Here is a 26,928-nt window from a genome sequence, read left to right on the forward strand (position 1 = left end):
TCAGAGTGGTTGCCTTCATTGTAGCTTTGTTTTTTTACAAAGATATGAACAGTGGTATGGCTTTTTTAAATGGCACCCTGTATTTTATATTTTGTAATTCATTTCTGCCACTAGGCACGTATAGCACAACTCATTGCCAATTGTCCGCAGCTCGTGGTCTAGTGGCTAGCGTTGCTGCCTCTGGATCACGGGTGCCTGGGTTCAGTTCCTGGCCAGGTTAGAGATTTTCTCTGCCCGGGGACTGGGTTTTTGTGTTGCCCTCATCATTTCATCTTCATCATCATCGTTTGTAACGGTTGGTAGATTGGGCTGTGTAAAAATTGGGCTGTGTAGAAATTGGGCTGTGTAGAAATTGGGCTGTGTAGAAATTGGGCTGTGTAGAAATTGGGCTGTGTAGAAATTGGGCTGTGTAGAAATTGGGCTGTGTAGAAATTGGGCTGTGTAGAAATTGGGCTGTGTAGAAATTGGGCTGTGTAGAAATTGGGACTTCGTACGGGCACTGATGACCGAGCAGTTGAGCGTCCCACAAACCCATCATTATTATTGCCAGTTCAGTGCCACCTGTGTTGTTGACCTGGCTTGCTCTGTTCGTATGCATTGATTGTTTCTGCTAATGCTGTTTTGTTCTTGTTTCGATTCTTCAGATGACAGGTTTCAGTGAACAATGTGGAGCTGTGAAATTTTGTTTTCTACTCGGTAAAAATTATGGTGATACTGTTTTAATGTTGAAAATATCTTACCAAGATGACAGTATGGTAAAACTCGAGTGTAAGAGTGGTTTGCTCTATTTAAAAATGGTGACGTGTCAATTGTTGACAAATCTCATTCCAGACATCCGTCGACTGCCCAAATCGACAAAAATATTGAAAAAGATTAGAGAGCTTGTGCTTCCGGACCATCAACAGACAATTCGTCAAATGTCTGAGATTAGTGGGCTATCTTTGAGCTCATTTCAGCGAATTTTAATGGAAGATTTTGGAATGAAAAGGGTTGCTGCCAAGTTTGTTTCTCGGGTTTTGACTGAAAATTGAAAGAAATGTCGAGTTGAAACGTTTCGTGCTTCGAAATGACAGCTCGAAACTGCTCCACACACCTTACTCGCCTGTCCTGGCTCCTTGCGACTTTTTGTTATTTCCGTGCATAAAAAGGGACGTGAAAAGACGACAGTGTGACAGCATTGGAGAAGTTGAGAAAAAAACAGAGGAGGAGCTGTCAGCCATTTCTATAGATGGCTACAAAAAATGTTTCAAACAGTGTAAGCACCGGTGGGGCAGATGTATTAGTTGTAATGGAGAGTATTTTGAGGGGGATGAAGTTGTTTTGTAAACAATTTGAAATCGTGTAACTTTTTTACACCCTCGTATTGCACAATTCAACTATCTCTCCAAATACAAACCCTCTGTGAGGCCCTTTGAAGCTCTGTCAGGTGCTAAAAATGATGCTTTACACGAGTCCACATCACTTACACGATCACTCGACACCTGATGCTATTCACGCCCCTTATTTATCCTACCGCGCCATGTAACAACTCCGAGCACTGACAGCACTAATGCAGTCGGGTAACCGTTCTATTTGTCGGAGATAATTATATCTCTTAATCATTTATCTACCTGTAGGAGACACGTACACGTACTGTGATTTCTCGGTGTTCAACTTTTTTGATCGAGCAGTGGACTAACATTACTGTCAGTGCTACAGTCTCTGTGAGTAAAATTGGTACAGCTCTGTTCATATTTGTGTATTAATGTAGATCAAAACAGCAGAATGTTGTCTCTGCTGCTACCCTGGTCAGCAACCATTGTCTGCAGGGTTTCTCAGGCCTCAGCTGAGTTTCTTCTGTGGAAACCGATTGCACCATTCACTGTAACCTCTGTGAAGCTACATTTCTGTTATTAATCGCACCAGTACGACAGATAGTTTTGTTCGGTTGTCGCTGTTCTCGTTCGCCTGTTGTCCACCTGTACGGCACGTCGTTTTGCAGGATGTCTGCGTGCTGACGTGCAGTCGAATTCCTCGGGCAGTCCTTCTCGGTCTCCCTACGTACTGCAGCTGCGGTACCGTCGGGCACACCGGGCCGACTCTTACCTCGACACTCCTTCGGGCCTGGTGATACTGTATTTACTCGAATCTAAGCCGCACCTGAAAAATGAGACTCGAAACCGAGGAAAAAAAAATTTCCCGTATCTAAGCCACACCTGAAATTGGAGACTCGAAATTCGAGGGGAGAGAGAAGTTTTAGGCCACACCTCCAAATCAAAACAAAGTTGGTCCATTGTAATATGAGACACAATTTAGGTCGAATGAATGACGATACAGCTACAGTAGTTTGGTTCGAGTCGTAAGCTTAGCAGTTAAGCTTTACCAGGTAACCATTGCTATGCGTCAGGCGCTCCGTCCGTATTTATACGGGTACCCTTCCTTTTTCACGTGCTTCGTCTGGTTTGAATTGATTGCTTATTTTGCTTTGATCTGATAAGAGCCATCCTCTTTGTTATAGGTGTGTATGTCACTCTAAGCTGAAAATGCATTACTGTACTGCGTCATGCATTGTTTGTCACATTCTGATAGTGCGTGTTTACGACCTGTCGCTGCTCGCGGCATGGCTTGCTTTTGTGCACGCTACCGCCGCTTACAATTAAAGAGGAATAGTCTCATTAGCGAAACAATGGCAAGAGACTGCTATTTGTTGTTTCTTGCACTGCTGCTTTCTTTGATAATGATCAACAAGAACCAAATAATAGACTGCGTATGATAGAAGATGTTCTGAGTGAGAGTCTAGAGAAAATTTTTCTCCATCTGAAAATCTTCGCAGATGCCTCTTTAGTACATTACATTCTGCACAGAAATTAGTCATCTTAGATTTAAAAATCTAGTCAATTGCTGTGCTTCATTTCTGACTGTATCACTATTCAGCATAAGAATAATACGAATATAAACATGACACGATACGTATATTCTTCCGCGTTTGCTGTTGTCTCACTCTAGTTTCGTAGCTTATTAGGCAGGCAGGATTTAAATGAGATAGCAGCAAACATGAATGAATACATGGAAAAATGTTTATATTCATATTATTCCTATGGTTAGGAGAATACTGCATCTGATTCACAATTCATACAATTTTCTATTAGCAACCATCTATTCTCACAAGTAGGAAAAAATTCAGAACGTAGAGTTGGCCATATTGACAAACATCCCAAACAGTCTTGCCAGTCGGATTTTCGTAGTACATTGAAATGCTGCTACATTCGAAGATGAACAATACGGAATTTGTATTTACTTCGTTGGATAATGTATGAAAATGCAGTGGATTTCCCATAATATTCCTGTAATTCATCAATTACTTTGTCTGTTAGTCTTCCAGCACATTTTATTGTCTAGGCATCAGACAGTTTTGTATTACCCAGCTTGTTTTTTAGGTTTATTTGTAATTCCAACTTCTGAGACATAGCAGTAGGCACAAAACACAGCAATTCACAGTCTTCTAGACTTTGTAGTTCCCAAGATATGACTGCTCAACTGTGGCAGTATATGCATAGCCGCAAAATTTGACAGTCACACGTCAACATTCAAAATATTATTTGAAGGTCTCACAATTGTCTGATTTTAATGCATTATATAAAAAGTGTTCAGGAAAGTCCAAAGTAAATTATGGAGTAGAAAACAGAAAGTGTCAAATTTCAATGAATTTCACGTACAGTGTCTCCTTAAGCTTTTGCCGACATCAGGAAATGCCATCTGCTGGAATTTTTTTTTAGATATTTTCTTGTTTGTGGTATTGTTTCTTGCACCATAGCTGCAGACAGATTGTCAACTTATGTCTTGACTTACCCTTGAGATCTCAAAATTTGTCAGGGAAAAATGGTAAAATTTGTCTGGCTATCAGGGACTTTGACTTCCAGAAACTTGGCAACCCTGGTTTAACGGGTCACCTGTTATCCTTAATTTTAAATATTGGTGTGTTCTCACAAGAGCGCACACACGTTCAACGTTTTCATTGGCCTTTGAAGTTGGAGGTTCTAACAATCCTACCACAACAAAGGTCAAAAATTAATTATGATTGTAGTGTTGCTCACGCTGCTAAATATTGCGTTTTTGGGCAACAGCAAAGTTATATTATGTGGCAGGTGTCATTAGAGCACAGTTAATAAAGTCATTTCTTGAAATAATGGATAAACTAGGCACTCATCTTTTCGTGTTTCCCACGCTGGTCTCGTTGTGAACTCGTGGCTCAATCGTCGAAAATCTAGGTAGTGATGATTCCGAGCTCGGATGCAAAGAGGCCTAGGTGTTATTCTGCAATATTCAAAAGTTTTATAGATGTGTTTCATAAACCATTCTTAAAGATTAAGCTTTTGCAAGTTAGGACAGTGGTGATGTAAAAAAGTAATCAGCACTCCAAATTTAAGTTACACTTCTTTTTTATTACTTTTGTTGCAACATGACTTCACAATATAAAACATACTTAAAAATATCTTCCTCACTGTTAAAGTTCACATTTCATAAACTGACTACAATTTGCGTCTTTTCAACACGACGGCCAAAGCTTGACTCTCTAATAACTGCTTAACGCACCCAAAAATCAGAGTTACAAGTACGTCAGTGATCATAGTGAGAAAAGAAAGAATACACATAAGAAAAGTATCATTGCAATATATACATATCGATGTATCGAAGTACCTCTACATTAATTAAATGTTGTCACAGAAATATATTAACTATTTTACAGAAACAGTAGAATATTGCTGGTATCGAGAGGTCGAGGTGAGGTGCCGCAATGGTTACGTAATTCAAGTACCGTTACGAGGTCTCACTGAGTGAGGTTCATCTTAAACGCATTCTCGGCCTTCCAAAAATGATTTGTGGCAGCGAAAAACATTTGCTCTTAACGAGGAATGTTCCCTGTAGGCACGTTCCAATTTTTTGGAGGTCACACTTGCAGATTCCCCAGATTTGACACAAAAGTCGATTGCATAACACTGCTCTAGATTCCGTTCTTCGAGCTCCTTAACACGCACTGAGAACACAACTTCACTGGTGGCCCTCTCAAATATCACGTGTTGGCTGCGAGGGGCTGAAGCTTGGGACTGAGCATCTGGGGGGTGTGAACACACAGATCTGCACCAGTAGAACAACACGGCAGTGCCAGATCGCTCACAGGAGTGTCAGTCTCATTACTCGTCTGATATCATTCTGCTTGACGAGTGAAAAAATCTCACTTTTAGTCCCTCCCTGTTCTGCCGATGTTTCCCATTCGTTACGCCGTTTTGTCATCATCGTCAGTTATCTGCTGTATTAGCAGGTCCTTTGCCTCTCCATTTTCTGCGATCCATTGCTTCCTTCTTAAGGCTGCTGTATGTTGTACCGTCCATCCTGTCATGCAGTATCTGGAATTTCTTCCTTCCTCGCTTCCTTTTCCCTTCTACATAACCTTCTAAAACTGTTTTTATCAGTCCGTCATTCTTTCTTAATATATGCCCAATCCAATTTCTTTTTCTTCCTTCATTACATCTAGCAACTGTCTTTTCTCTCCCACTCTTCTCAGTACCTCTTCATTTTTTACTCTCTCCATCCAACTTATTCTTTCCATCTTCCGCCATGTCCAGATCTCAAAAGCCTCCGGCCTTTCTCTGTCTTTTTTCCTCACAGTCCACGTTTCAGCGCCATATAGAAGAACACTCCATACGAGACATTTTATGAGTCTCTTTCTGAGTTCTATGTCCAGACCGCTGCAGAAGATTCTCCTTTTCTTATAAAACGCCTCTTTTGCCATTGCTATCCTTGTTTTAATTTCTGTGCTGCACTTCCAGTCGGTGTCTATCCTGCTTCCAAGATACTTAAAATTTTGCACCTGTTCTAGTGTTTCTCCATTCAGCACAATTTTTATTTCCTTATTTCCTCCTAGTGCCAATACTTTTGTTTTATTTGTGTTAATTTTCATTCCATTTTTTTTTCCGTTAGTTGCAATGGTGTCCACCAAATCCTGTAATTCTTTTTCCCCTGTGGCTAGAAGGACCATGTCATCAGCAAACCTCAAACACCCTACTCTTCTTCCTCCAATTTCTACTCCTTTGTCATCTAATGAGCATTGGTCAATCATATTTTCCAAGTACAGGTTGGAAAGAGTAGGTGATAAACAGCATCCTTGTCTTACTCCTATCCCTAGTCTGATCCAGTTTGTACTTTCTCCTCTCACTTTAACTGTAACTTTTTGATTAAGGTATAATGAGTTTATAAGTCTTCTGGTTTTCCAGTCCACTCTCTTTTCCCTCATTATAGTCACCAGCTTGTCCCAAACCACACTGTCAAATGCCTTTTCTTGATCGATGAAGCACATATATAGGTCTCTTCCTTTTTCAATAAACCTTTCTCCCATTTTGTATTAACTTTTTTTGTTTCGGCCTGAGTTCCAGGAATCATTCATACTTGTTTGTATGTTCCTCAATAACTACTATAGAGCTCCACGAATCTCTACTCATTGAATACTGTCTCTGCCCCACTGAAACAGCACCGCCATCCTGACACCGACCGGCCATATGGTCTCCGAGGCCAGCAGCACCGGGCAGACTGTCCCCGATTTCTCTCGCCCCAGTGGCGGCCGCTGCGAGGAGGACTCCACGGCGTCGGACACGGAGTCGTTGACAGGCGACACTGCTGCTCTGACCTCGGCCGACACTGGGGGTATCGCCGAGAGCAGCGGTGTCGACGGGCTGGGCGAGGGGCGGCACCTCGACGGCACGGGCTCGGCCGGTACTGCCGACACGACGCAGCCGACCTGCTACGTGGAGATCATCGCTAAGGCCATATTGCGTTCGCCGGAAAGGTTGGTAGCGGCATTAAAATGTGATAAATCCTTTTGTGAAACTTCACTACCTGGTCCTTAAAGTATGCCACCACAGTTTGGCTCTACTCGTGTCGTGCTATATGTACGGTAGGCACAAGTTGGTGGTCGTTCGGTCGTCAGCTGTAAGGTGCTTTGAAGTGTTTCTCCAGATGTTTGACTTGTCAGCTGATATCTTATCGGGATAACTGCTTTGCCTAACGTCGACGGTGAAGAGGTTTCTTTCTCGTCGTCGGTATTTTGACTGGCTCGTTGTGACCACCTCGATTTCCTCTACTGTCCTGGCTCACTTATTGTCTCCTTGTTACAAAAGAATCTTCAGCTAATAGTCTTACAAATTGTACAAATGAATCGTACAAAATTACGTTATTCCAGACAGTAACTAATTTTTGAATTATTGCCGATTTACAGCATGAAATATTTTAATATAATTTGGAATATTCATTCGAGATATAATTTACAGACTACATTATTTTTATTGTCAGAAAGTTTTAAGATCTGGTATTAGAAATGTTTTCTTATTGACAGTAAGGAGTATATTTTATAGTAAAGTTATTACAAAGAAATGTTAACTGTGAAATAGAAAAACTAGTTAAACATGAAATATAAGTGAGTTAGAATTGAAATACAGTACTAATAAATACATGAAATAACAGGTATTTGTACTGAAAAGTGCTGTTTGCTACTTAAGTACAGGCTATTCAGCTGACTGACGGTGTGATATGATGAGATGCAGTTTGTGTCGTCAGATTCTGTCACACTACGTAACACTCCCCTCCCCAAAATCCACTAGAGTATTGCACATAAAATTTATATTCAAAACACTATTAGGATATGTGTGGAGCAGCATAGGAAATGTGTTACAAACTTTAAAAAGACTTGTCTCTTTTGTTATATAATACATAAGTGTTTAACAATATAAAAGGTTTGTTTATGAGCATTGTACTCAAAGTAACATAATTTCATAGAGAAAATTGGCAAAATAATACTTTTGATGTTCCAGATACCCGTTTTTAGTCTCACAGTCTCAAAGTCGTTTGCGTAGCACGTATACAGAAAGTCACCATAGTGTGTCCCACATTTCATTGACCTGACCAGCTAATTTTATGGGTCGTGCCATCATGATGTATCTGAAATTCATCTTGACCCTCATTACAAAATTATCCAGTCATAGCACAAGTGTAAAACAACAAACAATGTTTATTAAGCAGTTAGTCCTCAAGTGCAAAATGTCAAATAACACCAGTAAACGAAAGGATTGATCTAGCTTTATTAATCCTGGCTGAGTTTCTGTCTTCTGTCATGTAATAATATTTAATATACACGTTTTCCTCAGTATTGCAGTCTTTCTGTGCGTGCATCAGTGCAAATGAATCTTCACAAAATTTGTACAAAGTGTATTCGTAACACAGTGATACGTATGACAAGGTAGTGAGACAGTAGAATAGTAATATTTATGTGGCTATTAAAGTCCACATATGTGTTTGAAACATCATAAATCTGTGTAAATGTTCATACATAAAATACAAATAATATTTCAATAGGCAGTTTAATTAATGAGTGACTAGAAGTGTAAATTATTGATGGTTAGAAAACCAGATAAAAAGTGGGAAATTGGGAATGGCTATCAATGTGGCTGATCAGTGTAAAGCAAGGCTGCCAATGTGACAAATATTATAAATAATCAGAAGGTTAGCAATACAGATAGATGTGTGACAAGTGTAGTAACTAATCAAGTGGCTAACAAATTTAGTTCATCAGTTACAAGTGAGGTAATCAAATGTAACACTAGCAAATGCAGCTGCTTGTAAGATTGCGAGCCAGTATAATGAGAAATACAAATTGTGCCTACTCTTAGGGAAAAGAGAAAGATGATAAAAATACAGGTTCTATCAAAAAGAATCATCTGATTTGACATGTTTATATTTCTGAAACTAATAAACACATACAATGAATTTTGTTTTTTGATAAATGGGAAACTCAAAAAGTTTTTTTTTTCCATGTGTGTTCAATACGCCCCTCTTGAGATGCACAGCTTATGTCGATGCAGTATTCAGATTGTTCCCACACTACAGCGAGCATTTCATGAATTACAGCTTCCACAGGTGTTGTTATGCAATGTTTCAGTTCATTTATTGTTGTTGGTAACGGAGACATATAAACAGAGTCTTTTATAAACCCCCACAAGAAATAATGACATACAGTCAGGTCTGGTGACCTTGGAGGCCAGTAATGTAAGGTTGAATCATTTGATTTGGTTCAGAGCGACCAATGCACCATTCAGTAATCCTTTGGTTTAAAACTTCTCGCTCTTCCAGATGCCAGTGTGGCGGTGACCCATTCTAGCAGAAACCGTGTAAAACTCAAGAGTTCGCTTTTTCCAACAGTACATTGTTCGTGCACATATCTCAAATAACGTAATAGTTTTGATTTTTTAAAAATGGGTGATTCTTTTCGATACACCCTGTATATATGTATACGTGCGTGTACAGCACAGATTTATCAGGTATGAATATCAGTCATTCCATCAGTCATTTCATAGTCCAGTGCAGATTTAATTATATCTAGAAAGAAAAATGATCTTATGACTAAATAGTTTATGTACAGATTGTTCGCAATTGGAATTACAATTACAAGCTTCTCTTATGCACTGACCTGTTCCACGACCAAATAGCTGTGGCTCACACGTCCCTTCAGAATCGACGGGTGGCCAAATCGTTTGCTCGAGTTGTCCAGAATGTTCTTCAAACTGGTCGTGAACAATTACGGCCCGGTGACATAGTGCATCGTCGTCCGTAAAAATTTTATCATTGTTTGGGAATGTGGAGTCCACAAATGGCTGCAGATGGTCTCGGAGTTAAGTCGGACCAGACAAGCCAGTCCATTCCGTGTAGACACAGCCCACACCATTACGGAACCACCACCAGCTCGCACAGTGCCTTGTTGACAACCCTCGGGTCCACGGCTCTTTAGAGTCTGTCCCTAACTGGGACCCTACTGTCGGCTCTTACCAACTGAAATTGGGGCTCACCTGACCGGGCCACTCTTTCACAGTCATGTAGAATCCCAACGACACGGTCACGAGCAGATGAGAAATGCTGCCGCGTCAGTCGTCTGCCGCCACAGCCCGATAACGCCAAAATTCACCCCACTGTCTACATCTACATCTACATTTATACTCCGCAAGCCACCCAACGGTATGTGGCGGAGGGCACTTTACGTGCCACTGTCATTACTTCCCTTTCCTGTTCCAGTCGCGTACGGTTTGCGTGAAGAACGACTGCCGGAAAGCCTCCGTGCGCGCTCTAATCTCTCTAATTTTACACTCGTGATCTCCTCGGAGGTATAATTAGGGGGAAGCAATATATTCGATACTTCATCCAGAAACGCACCCTCTCGAAACCTGGCCAGCAAGCTACACCGCGAAGCAGAGCGCCTCTCTTGCAGAGTCTGCCACTCGAGTTTGCTAAACATCTCCGTAACGCTGTCACGCTTAGCAAATAACCCTGTGACGAAACGCGCCGCTCTTCTTTGGATCTTCCCTATCTCTTCTGTCAACCCGACCTGGTACGGATCCCACACTGATGAACAATACTCGAGTATAGCTCGAACGAGTGTTTTGTAAGCCATCTCCTTTGTTGGTGGACTACATTTTGTAAGGACTCTCCCAATGAATCTCAACCTGGTACCCGCCGTACCAACAATTAATTTTATACCATCATTTCACTTCAAATCGTTCCGCACGCATACTCCCAGATATTTTACAGAAGTAACTGCTACCAGTGTTTGTTCCGCTATCATACAATCGTACAATAAAGGATCCTTCTTTCTATTGTATTCGCAATACATTACATTTGTCTATGTTAAGGGTCAGTTGCCACTGCCTGCACCAAGTGCCTATCCGCTGCAGATCTTCCTGCATTTCACTGCAATTTTCTAATGTTCGAACTTCTCTGTATACTACAGCATCATCCACGAAAAGCCTAAAGGATACGTTCGTCATACGTCCCACATTGGCTGCTGCAGTTATTTCACACAGTGTACAATATACACAAACACTGCTGCCCTCATTCATTAAGTGAAAGCCATTGTGGCGAGAGGTAATGCCTGAAATTCAGTATTCTCAGCATGCGCTCGACACTGTGGATCTCGGAATACTGAACTCGGTGTGTCTGGCTCCCACTACCATTTCACATTGTACTGCGACAATCGCATCGGAAAACCTTTTATGTGAAACACTTGAGTACAAACGGCAGCTCCACCTGTGTACTGCCCTTTTATACCTCGTGTATGCGACGGTACCGCCTTTTGTGTACGTACATATTGCTATCTCGTGGCTGTTGTCACCTCCGTATATGCTTCCGAGGTAGCAGAATGTTGTAACTTTGTGGTCCTCGATCGTATTAATAAATAAAATAAGGCAATACAATATTTACTACAGTGCTCCTCTTCAGTTTCGAAGTGGGGAAACCTGTAAAACAACTATATACTTCTGCAGTTGTACAAAGTCGAGAAGAGTGCAGGGACTCGTCTGTCGAAAGATGCCAAAAAGTGCCCCCGTGTTCCAGTTTGGGGCCTCCTGTGGACGATTCGGACTGAACCGTGTCGGTTTTGTTTTCCGGCAGGAGGGCGACACTGTCGGAGATCTACGCCTTCGTCACGAACCACTTCCCCTACTTTGTGTGCAGCAAGAAGGGCTGGCACAACGCGATCGCCAGCAACCTGTGGTTCAGCAAGTACTTCATGAAAGTGGCGCTAGGGGGCAGCAACGGCAAATACTCCAACTACTGGATGCTGGGTGAGTCTCGTGGCAGAGTGTGAGGTGGCTGTGTGATAAAAAAGTAAAATAAGATGGAGATGCTGAGTTGCAGATAGGCACAACAAAAAGGCTGTCACAGAGTAAGCTTTCGGCCAATAAAGCCTTTGTCAAACACACACACACACACACACACACACACACACACACACACACACACGAGACAACCATCTACAAATAGCAGTGCATGATGTGAGAGGCAACCAGGTGGGTGTAAAGCCGTCGGCACACGGACCGTGCTGTCAAACGTTAACATTGAGCGTGCCGAGTTCAACGTGCTGCTGAATGCTCAGGAACGATGCGACTTGTGCACACGGTACGTGGGCCCTAACGTGGTATACGCAATCGCAAAGCACTACAGCGGCAGTTGAGGGATGTTTCTAGTTCATAAATCACACTGTTTACTCAACGGTCGCACGTAAAATTCCCGCGTTAGCTCTATTGAAACGCACATTTCCTCCATTGTCCACGAAAAGGAAAGAACCGTGTCCAATCAGTAAGGACAGAGACTTATAAAAGTTTCATTACAAACAGTGCGGTACAAATTTGGAATACTTCTCCGCATAAGATAAGCAATATTTCAACATTCCCACATTCTAGTAAACCCCAATGTCGGTCATACTTGATCACTGTTCTTACCCAGTAGCAGAACCTTTGCAACATGTGAATTACGAAGCGTAAAAGAAAAACGAGAAAAATATCTTTATACAAGTAGCGCAAGCTGTCGTGTCAGTCGAACAAAGTCGCCCCTCAAAAAGAGGTGAACTTATATTCACATAACATCAAATATTATAGTGTGTACTTATATTAAACTAATAATAAAGTATCAGAACCTAATAAAATCGCGATTGTTATTAAAAATAAAAAAAACCAACTTGGAAGTGTCAAGACGTGAACCACCACCCCATCAAATAACTGCATATAGAATAGTGACGCTACCCATTACGCTAAACCAGCAACACATTCTTCGTAAATAATCGTATTACCGTACCCTGTGTTAAAGACCTTAATCGTAGATATGTTACTGATTGAAATTTTATTGTAACAAATTGTACCAAGAACAATACGTTTTGGGTGGATCTTCAGTTTGTCGCTGCCTTCAAATAGCATACTCTCATAATACGCAAGTTACAATAATTCTTTTGCCACGAATGTGATGTTTCTCATAATTTTATTGTAACGAATCACACAGTTAACAATGGGTTTTCCACTGATTCTCAATTTGCTGGTGCTCAGAAACGGCAAATATACGTATAGGCTCGAAATGAATGCCAATATGGCGCCTCACAACTCTGTACTGAAGGAAGACGGCGTGCGTGCGACGTAGGTGGCGTTGTGCCATCTCATTGGTCAACTCTCAGACGCACGCTCAGAATATCTGACATGCCAGATACTGCTCTGCACTTTCGGAAAGACTCCCGAACTTGCTATTCCACGCTATGACGTCAGAAACTCGGCACGCTGAACGCTCTACGTTCGGATGCACGGTCCGTGAGCCGACGGCTTAAGGAAGAGGCTGGGGCAGGGAGCAGGGGCGATAGCAGGGTAAGGCTGGGGTACGGTACAGTGCTGCTGCGAGAGCATTAGGGACGAGGTGGAAAGAGGGTAGGGGAGGTACGTGCAGTCGGGAGGCTAGACGGAGAGTGGGGGGTAGCGGAAAAGGAGAGAAGTAAAGAGGTCGGGTGCGTTGGTGGAATAGAGGGCTTGTAGTGTAGTGTTGGGTTGGAAACAGGGATGGGGATAGATGGATAAGGACAGTGATTAACGAAGGTTGACGTCAGGAGGGTTACGGGAACATAGGATATATTGCGGGAAGAGTTGCCACCTGCGCAATTCAGAAAAGATGGTGTTAGTGGCAAGGATCCGAATGGACAGCCAGTGAAGCAGTGATTGAAATGGGGAACATTGTGTCGGGCGGTGTGCTCGACAAAGGGTGGTCCAGTTGTTTCTCGGTCACAGTTTGTTAGTGGCCATTCGCGTGGACAGACAGCTTCTCGGTTGTCATGCCCACTTAGAATGCAACACGGTGGTTGCAGCTTAGCTTGTAGATCACGTGACTGGTTTCACACCTCGCCGTGCCTTTGATGGGGTAGGTGATGTTCGTGACCAGATTGGAGTAGGTGTTTGTCGGAGGGTGTATGGGACAGGTCTTGCATCGAGGTCCGTTACAGGGATATGAGCCATGAGGTAAGGGGTTGGGAGCAGGGGTTGTGTGGGGGGTGGGTGAGTATATTGTATAGGTTTGGTGGGCGGCAGAATACCACTGTGTATTTGTGTGTGTTGGGGGGTGGGGGGGGGATAGTGGGTAGAATATTTCTCATTTCAGGGCAGAGCAAGAGGTAGTTGAAACCCTGTTGCTCCAGTCCTGAGTGGTACTGAGTCATGAGGGGAATGCTTCTCTCTGGGCAGATGGTGGGACTTGTGGAGGTGGTATGTGACTGGAAAAATATGGCATGGGAGATCCATGTTTGTACCACAGTTTGGGAGGGGGGGGGGGGGAGGTAATTACAGTCAACAAACAAATCTGAGGTATGGCTGTGGGCACCCGCATGGCACCATCCTGTTCATAGGCCATCTCAAGGAATCCTTCCTAAACAACCAGAATCCTAAACCCCTCACCTGATTCAGACTCATTGATGACATCTTCGTGATCTGGATTGAGGGTGAGGACACCCTACCCACATTCCTCCAGAACCTCAACACCTTCTCCACCATTAGCTTCACCTGGTCCTACTCAACCCAACAAGCCACCTTCCTCGATGTTACCTCCACCTCAGAGATGGCTACATCAGTACCTCTGTCCATATCGAACCTACCAACCACCAGCAATACCTTCACTTGGACAGTTGCCACCTGTTCCATACCGACAAGCCCCTTCCGTGCAACCTAGCCACCCACGGCCATCGCATCTGCAGTGATGAGTGGTGCCTCTCAAAATTCGTCAAAGGTCTCACTGAGGCCCTTAGAGACCATAATTACCCCCTAACATTGTACTAAAACATTTCTCCCGTGGCTTATCTCTCCAATCACACACCACCTCCCACTGTTTAGCCACAGAAGAACTTCCCCCTCATGTCTTAGTACAACGCAGGACTGGATCAACTGAATCACATTCTCCGCCAGGACTGTGTTGTGCCCTGAAATGAGAAATGTCCTGCACACTATTCCCCCCCCCCACATACACAGTAGTATTGTGCCGCCCACTGAACCTACACAATATCCTTGTCCATCTGTACGCAACTCCTGCCTTACAGCTCATATCCCTGTAATACATCTAGATGCAAGACCTATTCCATACATCCTCCCACCACCATCTACTCCAGTCCAATCACTAACATCACCTATCCCATCAAAAGCAGGGCTCCCTGTGAAACCAGTCATGTGATCTACAAGTTAAGCTGCAACCACTCTGCTGCATTCTATGAGGATATGACAGCCAACAAGCTGTCTGTTCGCACGAACGGCCACCGACAAACTGTGGCCGAGAAACAAGTGGACCACCCTGTTGCTGAGCACTCCGCCAAACACGACATTCTTCATTTGAACATCTGCTTCACAGCCTGTGTCATCTGGGGCCTTCGCACTAACACCAGGTTTTCTGAATTGCACAGGTGGGAACTCTTCCTTCAATATATACTATGCTCCCGTGACCCTCCTGGCCTCGACCTTTGTTAGTGACTGTCCTCGCCCATCCGGCCCCCTTCCTGTTCCAATTACAGCACTACACAGCCCCCTATTCCACCAGTGCACCCAGTCTTTTAACTTCTCTCCTTTACTGCTACTCCCCGCCATCTGTCTAACCTCCCGACTGTGTGTGTAGCTGGCCTATCCTCTCTCCACCTCTCCCCTGCCTGCTTCTGCAGCAGCACTTCACCGTCCCTCACCTATTATCCCTCCCCTTTCTCACCTCTGCCTCTTTCTTACCCCACCCGGTTGCCTCTCCCATTGTAGTCTGGCTCCAGCTGCCAGAGTGTGTGGTCGTGTGTGCGTACTTGTGTGTGCGTGTGTGTTTTTGACAAAGGCCTTGTTGGCCAAAAAGCTTATTGTGTGACAAATTTTTTTGTTGTGCCTGTCTGCGACTCAACATCTCTGCTATATAGTGAGTAGCAACTATCCTTTTCATAGCTTTGTTACATTCCATTCTCAATGTTCCATTGTTTAAATGGATCACACATTGATTACTGCTGCTTTCCACCTACTGCCTCCCCCTCTTTCACATCGGAGCACTCGTTACGCTTTTTTTTTCCCCCTTATCCTAATACCACATTCCCTGCAGAAATCCGTAGGATCGACCATCCCAGTTGGCAAGATAGTCAGATGCCCGTTTTTCCACTGCCTCTTTGATGACCACATCCGACGACGACATTTATGCAGTACAGCACCTTTGTCTGTTCAAGTTGGTGGTGGCAGCGCAGAGCATCGATGAGAGCCACACGTTTGTTTTTGAACAGGCAAAGATGCTGTGTCGTGTCTACGGGTTCTGGGACATTGCGGCAGTGAGGTAAGACTACAGTACAATCTTGGCAGTTGGGACAGTGGTTTCCAACTGAAGTCTGCAGGGTACGTGGCCTTAGCAAAAGCACAATAGGAACAATAAGATGAGAAAATAGCAGTTGGAGCAGCAGACTAGGCAGGCAACAGTGGACCGATGCCCAGGGACCTTCCCACTGTCGGCTGTGAACCTGGAACTCCGTCTCGAGACGACTATTAGGAAACTTGTCTAAATGTCACGACAGTGCGACATGACAATTTGGTGGGTAACCTGAGAATATTTCATCGGCCTGCTAGATTTTACCTTCGGGGTCTGCGAATGTTCCGGTGCGCTCTCAAACGGTGTGCTCACAAACTGCGTTCACCGATTGCAGATCCGCGGTACGAGGACACGTTCAAGAACGGCAACTTCTGCAACCACTGCCGAATGTTGCTGTCGAGCTACGGAGGCCCGGGGGCGACGACCGTCCTCGCGGAGCTCAACGGCCCGGCCGTCATCACCTGCCAGCCGCCCGACGCACAGCACCACCGGCAGCAGCGCGGCGACCTCTCGGCACGTTCCCAGCTGCCGGGTGCCGGTGAGGGGTGGACGTTCGACCCACCAGCACTCCGGGCTGCCTCTGTCACCACGGGCGACGGTGACCCCGTGCCACCCTCTGACGATCTGCAGTGTCCCAGGTACAACTACAGGGCAGTACGTTGTAACGTAACCCGACGTAGGATTTTGGAATGTACTGTGCTCGTACATTATGAATCACTTTGAAGAAAACAGTTTATTAACAAATAGGCAACCAGACCCAGAAAATATCATTCTTGTGAAGCACAACTAGCTCTTATTCCCACAAAGTAATGAGTGCCATCGACAGGGGATGTTTAGGGGACATTCACTATCTTTGGCCCGAAGAAAGCATGTTCTTCGAGAATTATTTTCTCGGGACGTGTTATAGGTATCAATGTCAAATGTGTTCAAAATGTGTATTGATATTTCCTTTACAAACTGGAATTTTTTCGACTGGAAATGTCGAAGAGCAAAGGCGGAAGTGCCGTCAGAACAAAACAAAATTTCGATGTAGACCTCCACATGCCTCGTCTCGTCTGAAATCAAAATTGAGTTGACGTTAGCGAAGTGTATAAGGTTCTTTACTAGTTGTACCTCGCTTAAGTTATTTGGACAATAAGAAACAAAATGGCAGCCATTTGAAGAAAAAATAAATAAAAAAATGGGTTTTTCTCATCGATTTTTCGACTTGTCGGCCAAGTAAAAATATTTATAGTTGATGGATCAGAATAAAAGTCGTACAACTCCTAGACAATTTAATTAGCTTCATCAGAAACAAAGAACCGTGCCAATCGGTCCAGTAGATTTGAAGTTACAATACCGCGCGATAAAAAAAAGTCATTTAAAGAAAAATGCGTTTGCAGTTTTGCCTCCATATGCAATGTTATGCAACGTACGTTCAGTCTGCTATTCCGGGTCCATAAACTAGTCCTTCCTCTTCCTCACAGAGGGCGTTCTGCTCGATCTTGGCCATCTTGCCCTGCTCCAGAACTACTCATATGGCCGGTGACAAGCAGTTTTCAGCCACTTGAATCTGGTGGTCGTCCGAATGCTTGGCGAACTGCGTCAAATAGAGTCCCAGGGTGACATCCATCGTTGTCATTGTCTTCAGAATTGCTGAATACGTTTCACTGAAGATGCTCACTGCCAGGAAGGTCGCAATCTCCACAGTATTCACACCAGAATGCAAATTCTGGGGGGCTAACTTCCAAACACAGGCGTTCAAACTTTCATTTGAATTTTGTATGTTTCTTCCCAACCACCACTACAATAACTCGTCCTCTGAAAGGGCCTCGTAGATTGGATGAATCCGTTTTTGAACTTCTTTGGAGATTGGCTGGTCATGTTGATATTCGTCCAGATGTCTGGTAGCCTCTGCAATGTGCCACTTGCACCAACTAGTTTCCCCAGACGAACAATTTTGGTGTTGTGGGTGGTCACCCATTGAACACTCGTGGAAATACGTTGCCCAAATTTCCTTCATTTCATCTGTTCCACCAAATTGGAATGCCGTCGGATTGCCAAGAAGTAGTACTTCATAAGCTCCCTGATTACTTTTATCAGTTTTAGTCATGGGCAAGCACATAGAATAATTTTTCGCAGTTACAAAAGTCGAAATTCCCGAAAAAAACTGGTTTGTGAAAAAGGCCGATTTCAGGTAGGCGCATTTTTCTGTTCAACTGCGAATAACAAACATTTCCATTCCATATTTAGAAAAACCATGTCAGGGGTGGATTCTAAAGACTTTTATGGATCCAAAAATGCAATTTTTAAAAAAATCGATGTTTTTAACCAAAAGATAGTAAACCTCCCATTAAACTGATCCCCCCCCCCCCTTTTTTTTTTTACACAGAAGGCTTTTGACACCATTCCTCACTCCTCACAAGCAGCTTCTTACCAAATTGTGTGCCTATGGAGTATCAGGTCAGTTGTGTGACTTGTTTTGTAATTTCTTATCAGAAAGGTCACAGTTTGTAGTAGTGAAGGGAAAGTTATATAGTGAAACAGAAGAAATATCTGGGAATCCCAGAGAAAGTGTCACAGGCCTTTTGTTGTTCGTGATCTATGTAAATGATTTAGAAGATAATCTGAGCAGACATCTTACACTGTTTGCAGAAGATGCTGTCATTTACCATCGTATAAAGCCATCAGATGATCAAAGCAAATTGCAAAATGATTCACACGAGATATCTGAATGGTGCAGAAAGCAGCAATTGATTCTAAATAATGAAAAGTGTGAAGCCATCCATATGAGCACTAAAAAGAAACTCTGAATTTCAGGTACACAATAAATCACACAAATCTAAAGGATGTATACTCAACTAGATTATTAGGGATTGTAGTTATGAATAACTTAAATTGAAATGTAACAATATTGAATAATGAATTGAAATGTAACAATATTAAATTAAAATGATCACATAGATACTGTTGTGGGGAGTACTGCTATGCAGTGTGGGATCTACATCAAGAAAGTTCAAAGAAAGCCAGCTCGTTTTGTATTGACCCGAAATAGGGGAGAGTGTGTCACTGACACGAAACAGGGATGCGACAGGATTTTCTCGTGAAATTTCGATTGCCAACTTTCTCCCCAGCATATGAAAATATTTTGTTAGTACCCATGTAAATAGGCAGAAATGATAATCATAATAAAAGAAAAGAATTTAGAGCTTGCACAGAAAGACTTAAATGTTAGTTTTTTCTGTGCCGTGTTCGCGAGTGGAAGGGTAGAGAAGTAGCTTAAAGGTGGTTCGAGGAACCCTCTGCCAGGCACTTAATTGTGAATTTGAGAGTAATCATGTGGATGGTAATGTAGATCATCAGAAATCTTGGATGTTATGTTACATTTTTGGTAATCTTCAAATGATTGAATTTTCGTTATACCCAGTCAATCCAGAAAGTCTCAAGACTGGTATTAATAAAAAAAATGAAAAATGATGGTGGCTGTTTTAATAGTTCAGGCGGTCTAAATAGTCGTAAACCGTCCCCCACCCCCCTCCCCTTCCCATTTGATTGTAATGGGCAGAACAAATGTACAACCATGTGGAATTGTCTGAAAAGTCCTTGTTTGTGATGTTGTTCTTGCATCGTATGTTGGCTCGAATGTCAATTATGTCTTCAAAGCATTGACCCCTCGAGTAAATTTCTGCTCTTTGTTGTTTTGTGGTAGGTTTGTATTGATAACACAATCTTGACCGTTATGATGATGATTTTTTTTCAGTATTTTCAAGATTGTCAGCATTTTGCATTTCAGTCAAGTTGCTACAGGCATTCATGCATCATTGGTTTCAGTTTGAGAATCAAAGTGAATAGGACAAACTTTCCGTACACCTTTCTCTTCTAAACATTCTGGAAAATTTTAAGGACCGCATTATGCAATATGCAACTGTAACGTTATATTTTATTATTAGAAACGATCGATTTGTTTCTGGCATCAGACTGTCATTGGGCCCATCTCAGCTATGTATGTGTGAAATTGGAATAACTGTTAACAGATGCACATTGTTCCGTCATTGATATTAGCTGTATATATGTAACATTTTGCCTATTTTGCCTTGTAGATGTTTTCTGAGGAATGTCGTGAAACCTCGCTTTATAGGTTTTGCCCCACTCCACTGTGTGTCTCGCCAGCGTCAGCACAGTGTGGTCTCACGTCCACTACTTCACACTGTCTGGTCACAACTGACTGTGAAAGAAGGCGTCTTAAAGGTCTAATAATGTTGGCGTGACAACTTGCTCTTTGCCACCCGAATGTTAAGAAATAGAAAAGTAACTAAATACTTACTTCCAGTATTGTCATTTGCAATCAGTTTGTAGAGTGCTTGCCAACTGTTAAATCTTAAATGTTGCATGTACAGTTACTTTTCCAGCTATGATATTGCTTTACCAAAGAAATATGATTTCAGACTTTGGGGTAAATCACAGCAGACAAAAAAAAGTATTATTCAGTTTATAAACTTTTTATTTTCCATTTCTGCATCACTTCAAATACAATGAAGTATCATTAATTTCAACTGAAAATGCTTCTAGCGCAAAGTTAACTTCCAGAACCACAGAGAACAAATAATGAACTGAGCAATATATAAGCTGTACCATTTTCATTGCACCATAAGTCAAAGACATTACTCCAAAAATTGTGAAAGCTATCATTTAAATCGGGTAGCTGACTTGGAATGAATTACTGAAAGTTGTGCCCCATTATTAATTAAAAAGAAAAGAAAACCAACTGCTACAATACAGTATACGAAGCAGTGCAACATCTCAAGGTGATCAGACTTGGTACATTTCACCACCCTCACCGACTTCTGTGGCACTACTACTACTACCACTGACAGAAGTTAGTGTCTTCACAGTCGGAGAGCTTCAGTGAATAACAAATTCCTCGTTGTGCGCTATACAGTTGAAATGCGTATTATACAATATTAATTTCATTTCAGTAACATTCCGTTCTTGACTTACAGCAAACATTTTCATTTTCTGTTTAGTGTGGTGCCGATGGCTGGTGGCTTCATTGTTATTGGTTTCTTTTCTTGACAGGAGGCAAATAAATTTTGGCACAGTGAAAAGGGACTCCTCAATGAAATGAATTTAGTACTTGCCAACGAAACACGTCCTGAGGCAAGAGGGAAATAGTTTTAGTAAGTTTCTTTTTATATGCTCTAAGATAAGAAAGATGCACCGTGAAGGAATTATCCAAATGGGATGGAATTAGTTTAATGTGATGCACATGGCGCAGGCAAACAAATGAGTTCAATTTCAGAAAAATTAAATGATTTAGTAGAGAGAGGGAGAGGGAGAGGGAGAGGGAGAGGGAGAGGGAGAGGGAGAGGGAGAGGGAGAGAGCGCTTCACAAATTGATCAAGGCAAGACTGTGTTGGTCCACTTCTGGCCCCTATGCGAGCAGTTATTCAGCTCGGCATTGATTAATGGTGTCGGATGTCTTCCTGAGGGATATCGTGTGAAATTCTGTCCAGTCGGCACGTTAGATTGTCAGAATCCTGAGCCCGTTGGAGGACACTGCCCCTAATGATCCAAATGTTCTCGATACAGTTGCAATCCAGCGGCCGTGCTGGCCGGGATAGGGTTTGGCGAGCACAAACCCTACCTGTGGAAACTGTCACCGTGTGAAGGTGGGCGTTGTCTTGCTGAAATGTAAGCCCAGAATGGCTCTGGCTTGCCACAAAGGGCAACGAATTGGGGCACACAAAACCTGTGCTGTAAGAGTGCCACGGATGACAACGAAAGTGTTCCTGCTATGAAAAGAAACATCACCCCAGACCAGCACTCCTGATTGTCAGGCCATATGGCAGGTGACAGTCAGATTGACATCCAACTACTGTCTGTGGTGTCTCCAGACACTTCTACACAGGTCATTGGGGCTCAGTCTGAAGTAGGAATCATCACTAAAGACAATTCTACTCAAGTCAGTGAGATTCCAGGCCAAATGTGCCCGGCGCAAATGCAAAGGGCTTGTCGGTGTACAGAGGTCAATGGTAGTCCGTGCAAGGAGTGCCTTGAGCTTAGTCCTCTTGTCATCTTTGTGTGAGCCACCTATTGACGGTCCTTGTGGTCGTTGAAGCACCAGCTACACGTCAAATTGATGACGATCGGCCCTAGGTGCCTCTCTGACGATTACTTCTGTCTTCACGTTCTGTTGTCTCTCTAGGTCGACCGCTTTCTTCGTGATACTGTGTTTGCCCACGCTTCACCCATTCCTGTCAACATCTTAGAGTAACCAGCGAAATGCTCAATATTTGAGTAGGAGTGATGCTACTGTTCCAACCGGATTCTCAGAGCCCAAGTATGTGTCTTGTCTCAGATGCTGACGTGCATATATTCTCACATCCCCATCCGCAAGGCATAGCTACTGTCTGAGTACACTGAATAAATTCACAAAGACTTTATGCCTAGATATTTACATGTGCCATATTTACTGTCATTGCCACAACTGTATTTTGAAACAGTCCTAGTTCCTCACACATTCAACTGTTGGCCACCAAAGTTCACTCCTTCAAATTTTCTGTCGATTCCTGTGTAAATATCAATTTGCGACCAATGTGGACAGTCTCCTGCCACACCTCGGTAGTTGTGACGCCACCAACAGTCTACCAGTGGTATGTTTGCCCTGAAGATGGCCCCTGCGATGGGCTGAAGCTGGTTGGCACTAAATAAATATAAAACGCGATTAAGACTGTTGCGGCTATCCGCGGCTCGGCATCTCCACTGTATGGTGAGTAGCAGCTTTCCTTTTCATAATATTGTTACAAGAATAATCGTGTGTTTCACAACGGTTCCCTGTGAACATGAATCTCAGAGGATGTGATTGAAGCACAGTGGATGTATTTATCTCGTACTACAGGCGAGCACTTGTCACTCAGCCGACAAACTGTTGTCACTTCTAGTCTCCTACAAAGTAACATCACATTCTTCGTCACTTCCGGAGCAGCTAAATTCAGAGTCAAACTCTGGATTACTCAGCCATCCTTCTTTTAAACGCATTCAGGAGGGCGACAGTTCAATCCCGCGTCCGGCCATTCTGATTTAGGTTTTCCGTGATTTCCCTAAATCGCTCCAAGCCAATGCTGGGATGGCCCCTTTGAAAGGGCACAGCCGGCTTCCTTCCCTAATCCGATGAGACCAATGACCTTGCTGTCTGGTCTCCTCCCCCAAACAATCCAGTCCAATCCTTCTTTTAAAGCAATGCCTAAACAACAATGTAGGACAGAGTCTAAAAGAGCACGTTTTGTTGTCGTGTATCCACACAGTACAGGTTATATCTAGTGGCAATCGTATCGACCAAAACGCAACATCCGGGCTACGAATGTAGGACCGGATGCTCTCTAGCAGTCGAATATGTAAATAGTATACTTGGAATTTTCTGTCAGTTTAATAAAAATTAGATAACTTACGGTTTTAAGTTAAGGTGCTACACCGTTTACTTACCTGCCGACAGTGTGTTCGTGTACCGAGCTACATTTAGGTTCAGTCGTGAATTCTGGGTACTTAACTACTTTTATCAGGCAGCATACTAACACGAGTGTTGGTTTTACAAATTCTATGATTAAAATTGATACACTTCTGCTTATGTTCGTTTATTAGTGTACATCTAAACTGTCTCTGCTACTTTATCTGTCTCCACAACTACTGCGGTCAGTAGCCATTACCTACTGGAGTCCACGGGCATCGGCATCATTTCGTCTGTAGAAATTGGTTCTACCGTTTAGTGTAACTTATTCGGATCCACAGTTCCCTATCTTGCACACCAGTATTAAGTACAGTCTTGAGAAGTGTTTCATTCAGTGATTGCTTTTTTCAATTGCCTATTGTCCACTTGTGTGGCTTGTCGAATCCCCAGGGCGGCAGCATGCTGACACGGTTGAATTTCTCGTGAAGTCGTCCTCACTCTCCTTGTATACTGCGTTTGCAGTCCCGTTACGGTGCACTGTTGACTCTTTCCGCCCGACTACTTTGGGATGCAATGTCTGTGATGCCTGGCCTTCGACCACTGCAGCTCTGTGGAACATACGGTCCCACAACGTGTGCTTTGTAGTGACTTTGTGTTCCGGAATGCAACAGGTGCAGCTTTCATTCAACTACATTCTGATTTTGAGCAGTTACATAGCATATGTTACATGACCAGCCAGCTAATACCTAACTCTGCTTGGCCGTTGAAAAAAACCATTCTTAGTCTCTTCCTGATCTTATGGACAACTCTGTATCTTTTCCTGGTTGTCAAGAAGTGTCCCATTCATTTTACCATCTATTATAAACTTTTTTGTTTTGATCTCAATTCCGAGTACCCTTTTTACTCCCGTGTCAATGTCTTTTTTTAATCAATACAGGGCTCCTCGAGTCTTTAACAGCTAAACACTGTCTTTCTCCCACTTAAACAGCAGTGCCGTTCCAACTTCGACCGGCGTATTGGTCTCGGAGGTTAGCAGTAGTGCCCGGGCTGCCCCCGACTCGCCCCACCGAAGCGGTGACCACTGTGAGGATGACAGCCCAGTGTCGGACACGATGACGTTGACGGGAGAACCCGTTACTCTCACCTCCACATCCGGTGGCATCGGCAGCGGTGGCTCCGATACCGACAGCGGGGCGACCGCCTCGGACGTTGCCGCCAACGGATTGGACGGAGAGCGGCACCCCAGCTCTGCCGGCTCGACCGGTGCCGCTGACACGAAGCCGCCGTTCAGCTACGTGGAGCTCAGTGCTATGGCCATAGTGCATTCACCACACAGGTTGGTAGCACTGCTGCAGGGAAATGTAAACTCCGTCATGAAAATGTACTACTCCATCCATAACACATCCCACTATAGTTTAGTGCTACCTGTGGCATCTTTCACATATGATAGGTATGACTTGGTGTTGTTCCTTCGTTGTCCATAAGTTTGCTTTCACGTATTTTTGTGTTTGTTTCAGTTGGCAGCTGTCCTCATTATAACAGTGTAATTGCTCTAACATCAAAAACAGTCAGTTCATTCCCCCCCCCCCCCCCCCCCCCCCCCCCCCCCCTCCAGACTGGTTTGATGTGTCAACACAACTTCCTCTTTCTGTGCCAACATCTTCATCTTAGAGGAGCAACAATTTCCCAGAGTCCTCTGTTATCTGTGGATGTATTCTTGTGTCTTTCCCTACAGTGTTCACCCTCTGCAAGCTCCCTCCAGTACGCTGCAAGTTATTCCCTGATACATTAACACATGTCATATAATCCTGTCCCTTCTTCTCGTCGATGTTTTCCACATGCTTCTCTCCTTGCCAATTCTTCATAGAACACTTCATTTCTCTTCTTATCAGTCCACCTAATTTTTGATACCCTTCTATACCTCCATATCTCAAATGCTTCCATTCACTTCAGTTCCGGTACTGGTAGACTTCTTGTGACCAGAAATACCCTTCTTGCTTGTGCTAGCCTGCTTTTTATGCCTTCTTTCTTTTGCCTCTCGTATGTTATTTCGTTTCCAAGATAGATAAATTGATTCACTTCATCTGCTTTGTGGTCGCCAACTTTGTTGCTAAATTTATCACAGTTTTCACATTTGCTACTCTTCATTACTTTCTTTCTCTCTTATGTTCTCATATCTGGGCCTACCCATTTAATTTTTTTCATTTGCCACCCCACCAAATGCAGTTTCCACCAATGACCCATGTCGTCATATGTTCCCAACCACTCAACCTGTACATTTCTTTCTATTCTGTACTAGGCACCCTTTTTCATTGACTTTTCAGAGGATGTCACAAATAAACGACTTGTTGAGCTCGTGCTGTGTAGAGTTGCTACAGTACGCTGGGCAAAAGGAGGTCTGATGCAATATTGGGATGTATCCTATGACTTTTGTCCCCTCACTGGATTGGGCAGTAAATCCCCATTGTCTAATCCAGTTTGAAAGGTTTCCTTGCAGCTCATTCCATTCATTATGTCCAGCAGTTCCTCACAGGAGTTGAGAACTAGCCCTCTGTAATTTGTTGTTTATTCCTATACTCTCAGACAGCTTTTTTATGTGTTACTAATTTGATAACTTTTTATTTCTAAACTATCTTATCTGCGTTTTGCAATATATGTACTGACTTGTTCTGTGGCCAAGTACCTGTGGCTTATGTGGTCACTCAGACTTTTGTTGTTTTCTTATCTCTCTCTCTCCCCCCTCTCTCCCCCTCTCCTCCCTCTCCCTCCCCCCCCTCTCTCTCCCCCCCCTCTCTCTCCCGCTCTCCCTCCCCCCTCTCAATATCTCCCCCCCCTCTCTCTCCCTTTCTCTCTCTATCTCCCCCCTCCCTCTCTACTCCTCCCTGCCCCCTCCCCCTCCCCCACCCTTTTTTTTCCTTGAGTCTTCTGACTGGTTTTAGCTGGCTCATCCTGAATTCATCTCCTGTGCCACTGTTCATCTCAGAGTGCTATGTGTGTCCCACTGTCTTCTGCTACAGTTTTCACCCTCTACAACTCCCTCTTGTACCCTGATGTTATAACACAATGTCCTATAATCCTGTCCCTTCTTCTTGTCTGCCCTTACCATATGTTCCTTTCTTTGCCAATTTTCTGGAAAACCACCTGATTCCTTACCTTATCAGTCCATCTGATTGTCAGCATCCTCTATTTGACCACGTCTAAATGTTTTGATTGTCTTCTATTCTAGTTTTCTTACAGTCCGTGACTCATTACCGTAAGATGCTGTGCTCCAAACGAACATCCTCCGATGTTTCTTCCTCAGATTAAGCCCAATTTTTGAT

At 43.4% G+C, this 26,928-nt stretch overlaps 1 protein-coding gene across 1 annotated transcript in view; it reads left to right on the forward strand.

The window, feature by feature from the left end:
• Positions 1-26,928, forward strand: part of LOC126108839 (uncharacterized) — a 220,226-nt gene that overhangs the window by 181,780 nt on the left and 11,518 nt on the right. Inside the window, exons 12-15 of the mRNA XM_049914202.1 lie at positions 6,506-6,820; positions 11,464-11,636; positions 16,520-16,823; positions 24,597-24,944. Coding sequence (XP_049770159.1) covers positions 6,506-6,820; positions 11,464-11,636; positions 16,520-16,823; positions 24,597-24,944 — 1,140 coding nt within the window. The remainder of the gene's footprint in view (positions 1-6,505; positions 6,821-11,463; positions 11,637-16,519; positions 16,824-24,596; positions 24,945-26,928) is intronic.

Source organism: Schistocerca cancellata, chromosome 11, assembly GCF_023864275.1.
Source record: "Schistocerca cancellata isolate TAMUIC-IGC-003103 chromosome 11, iqSchCanc2.1, whole genome shotgun sequence".
In the NCBI taxonomy this organism is placed as follows: Eukaryota; Metazoa; Arthropoda; class Insecta; order Orthoptera; family Acrididae; genus Schistocerca; species Schistocerca cancellata.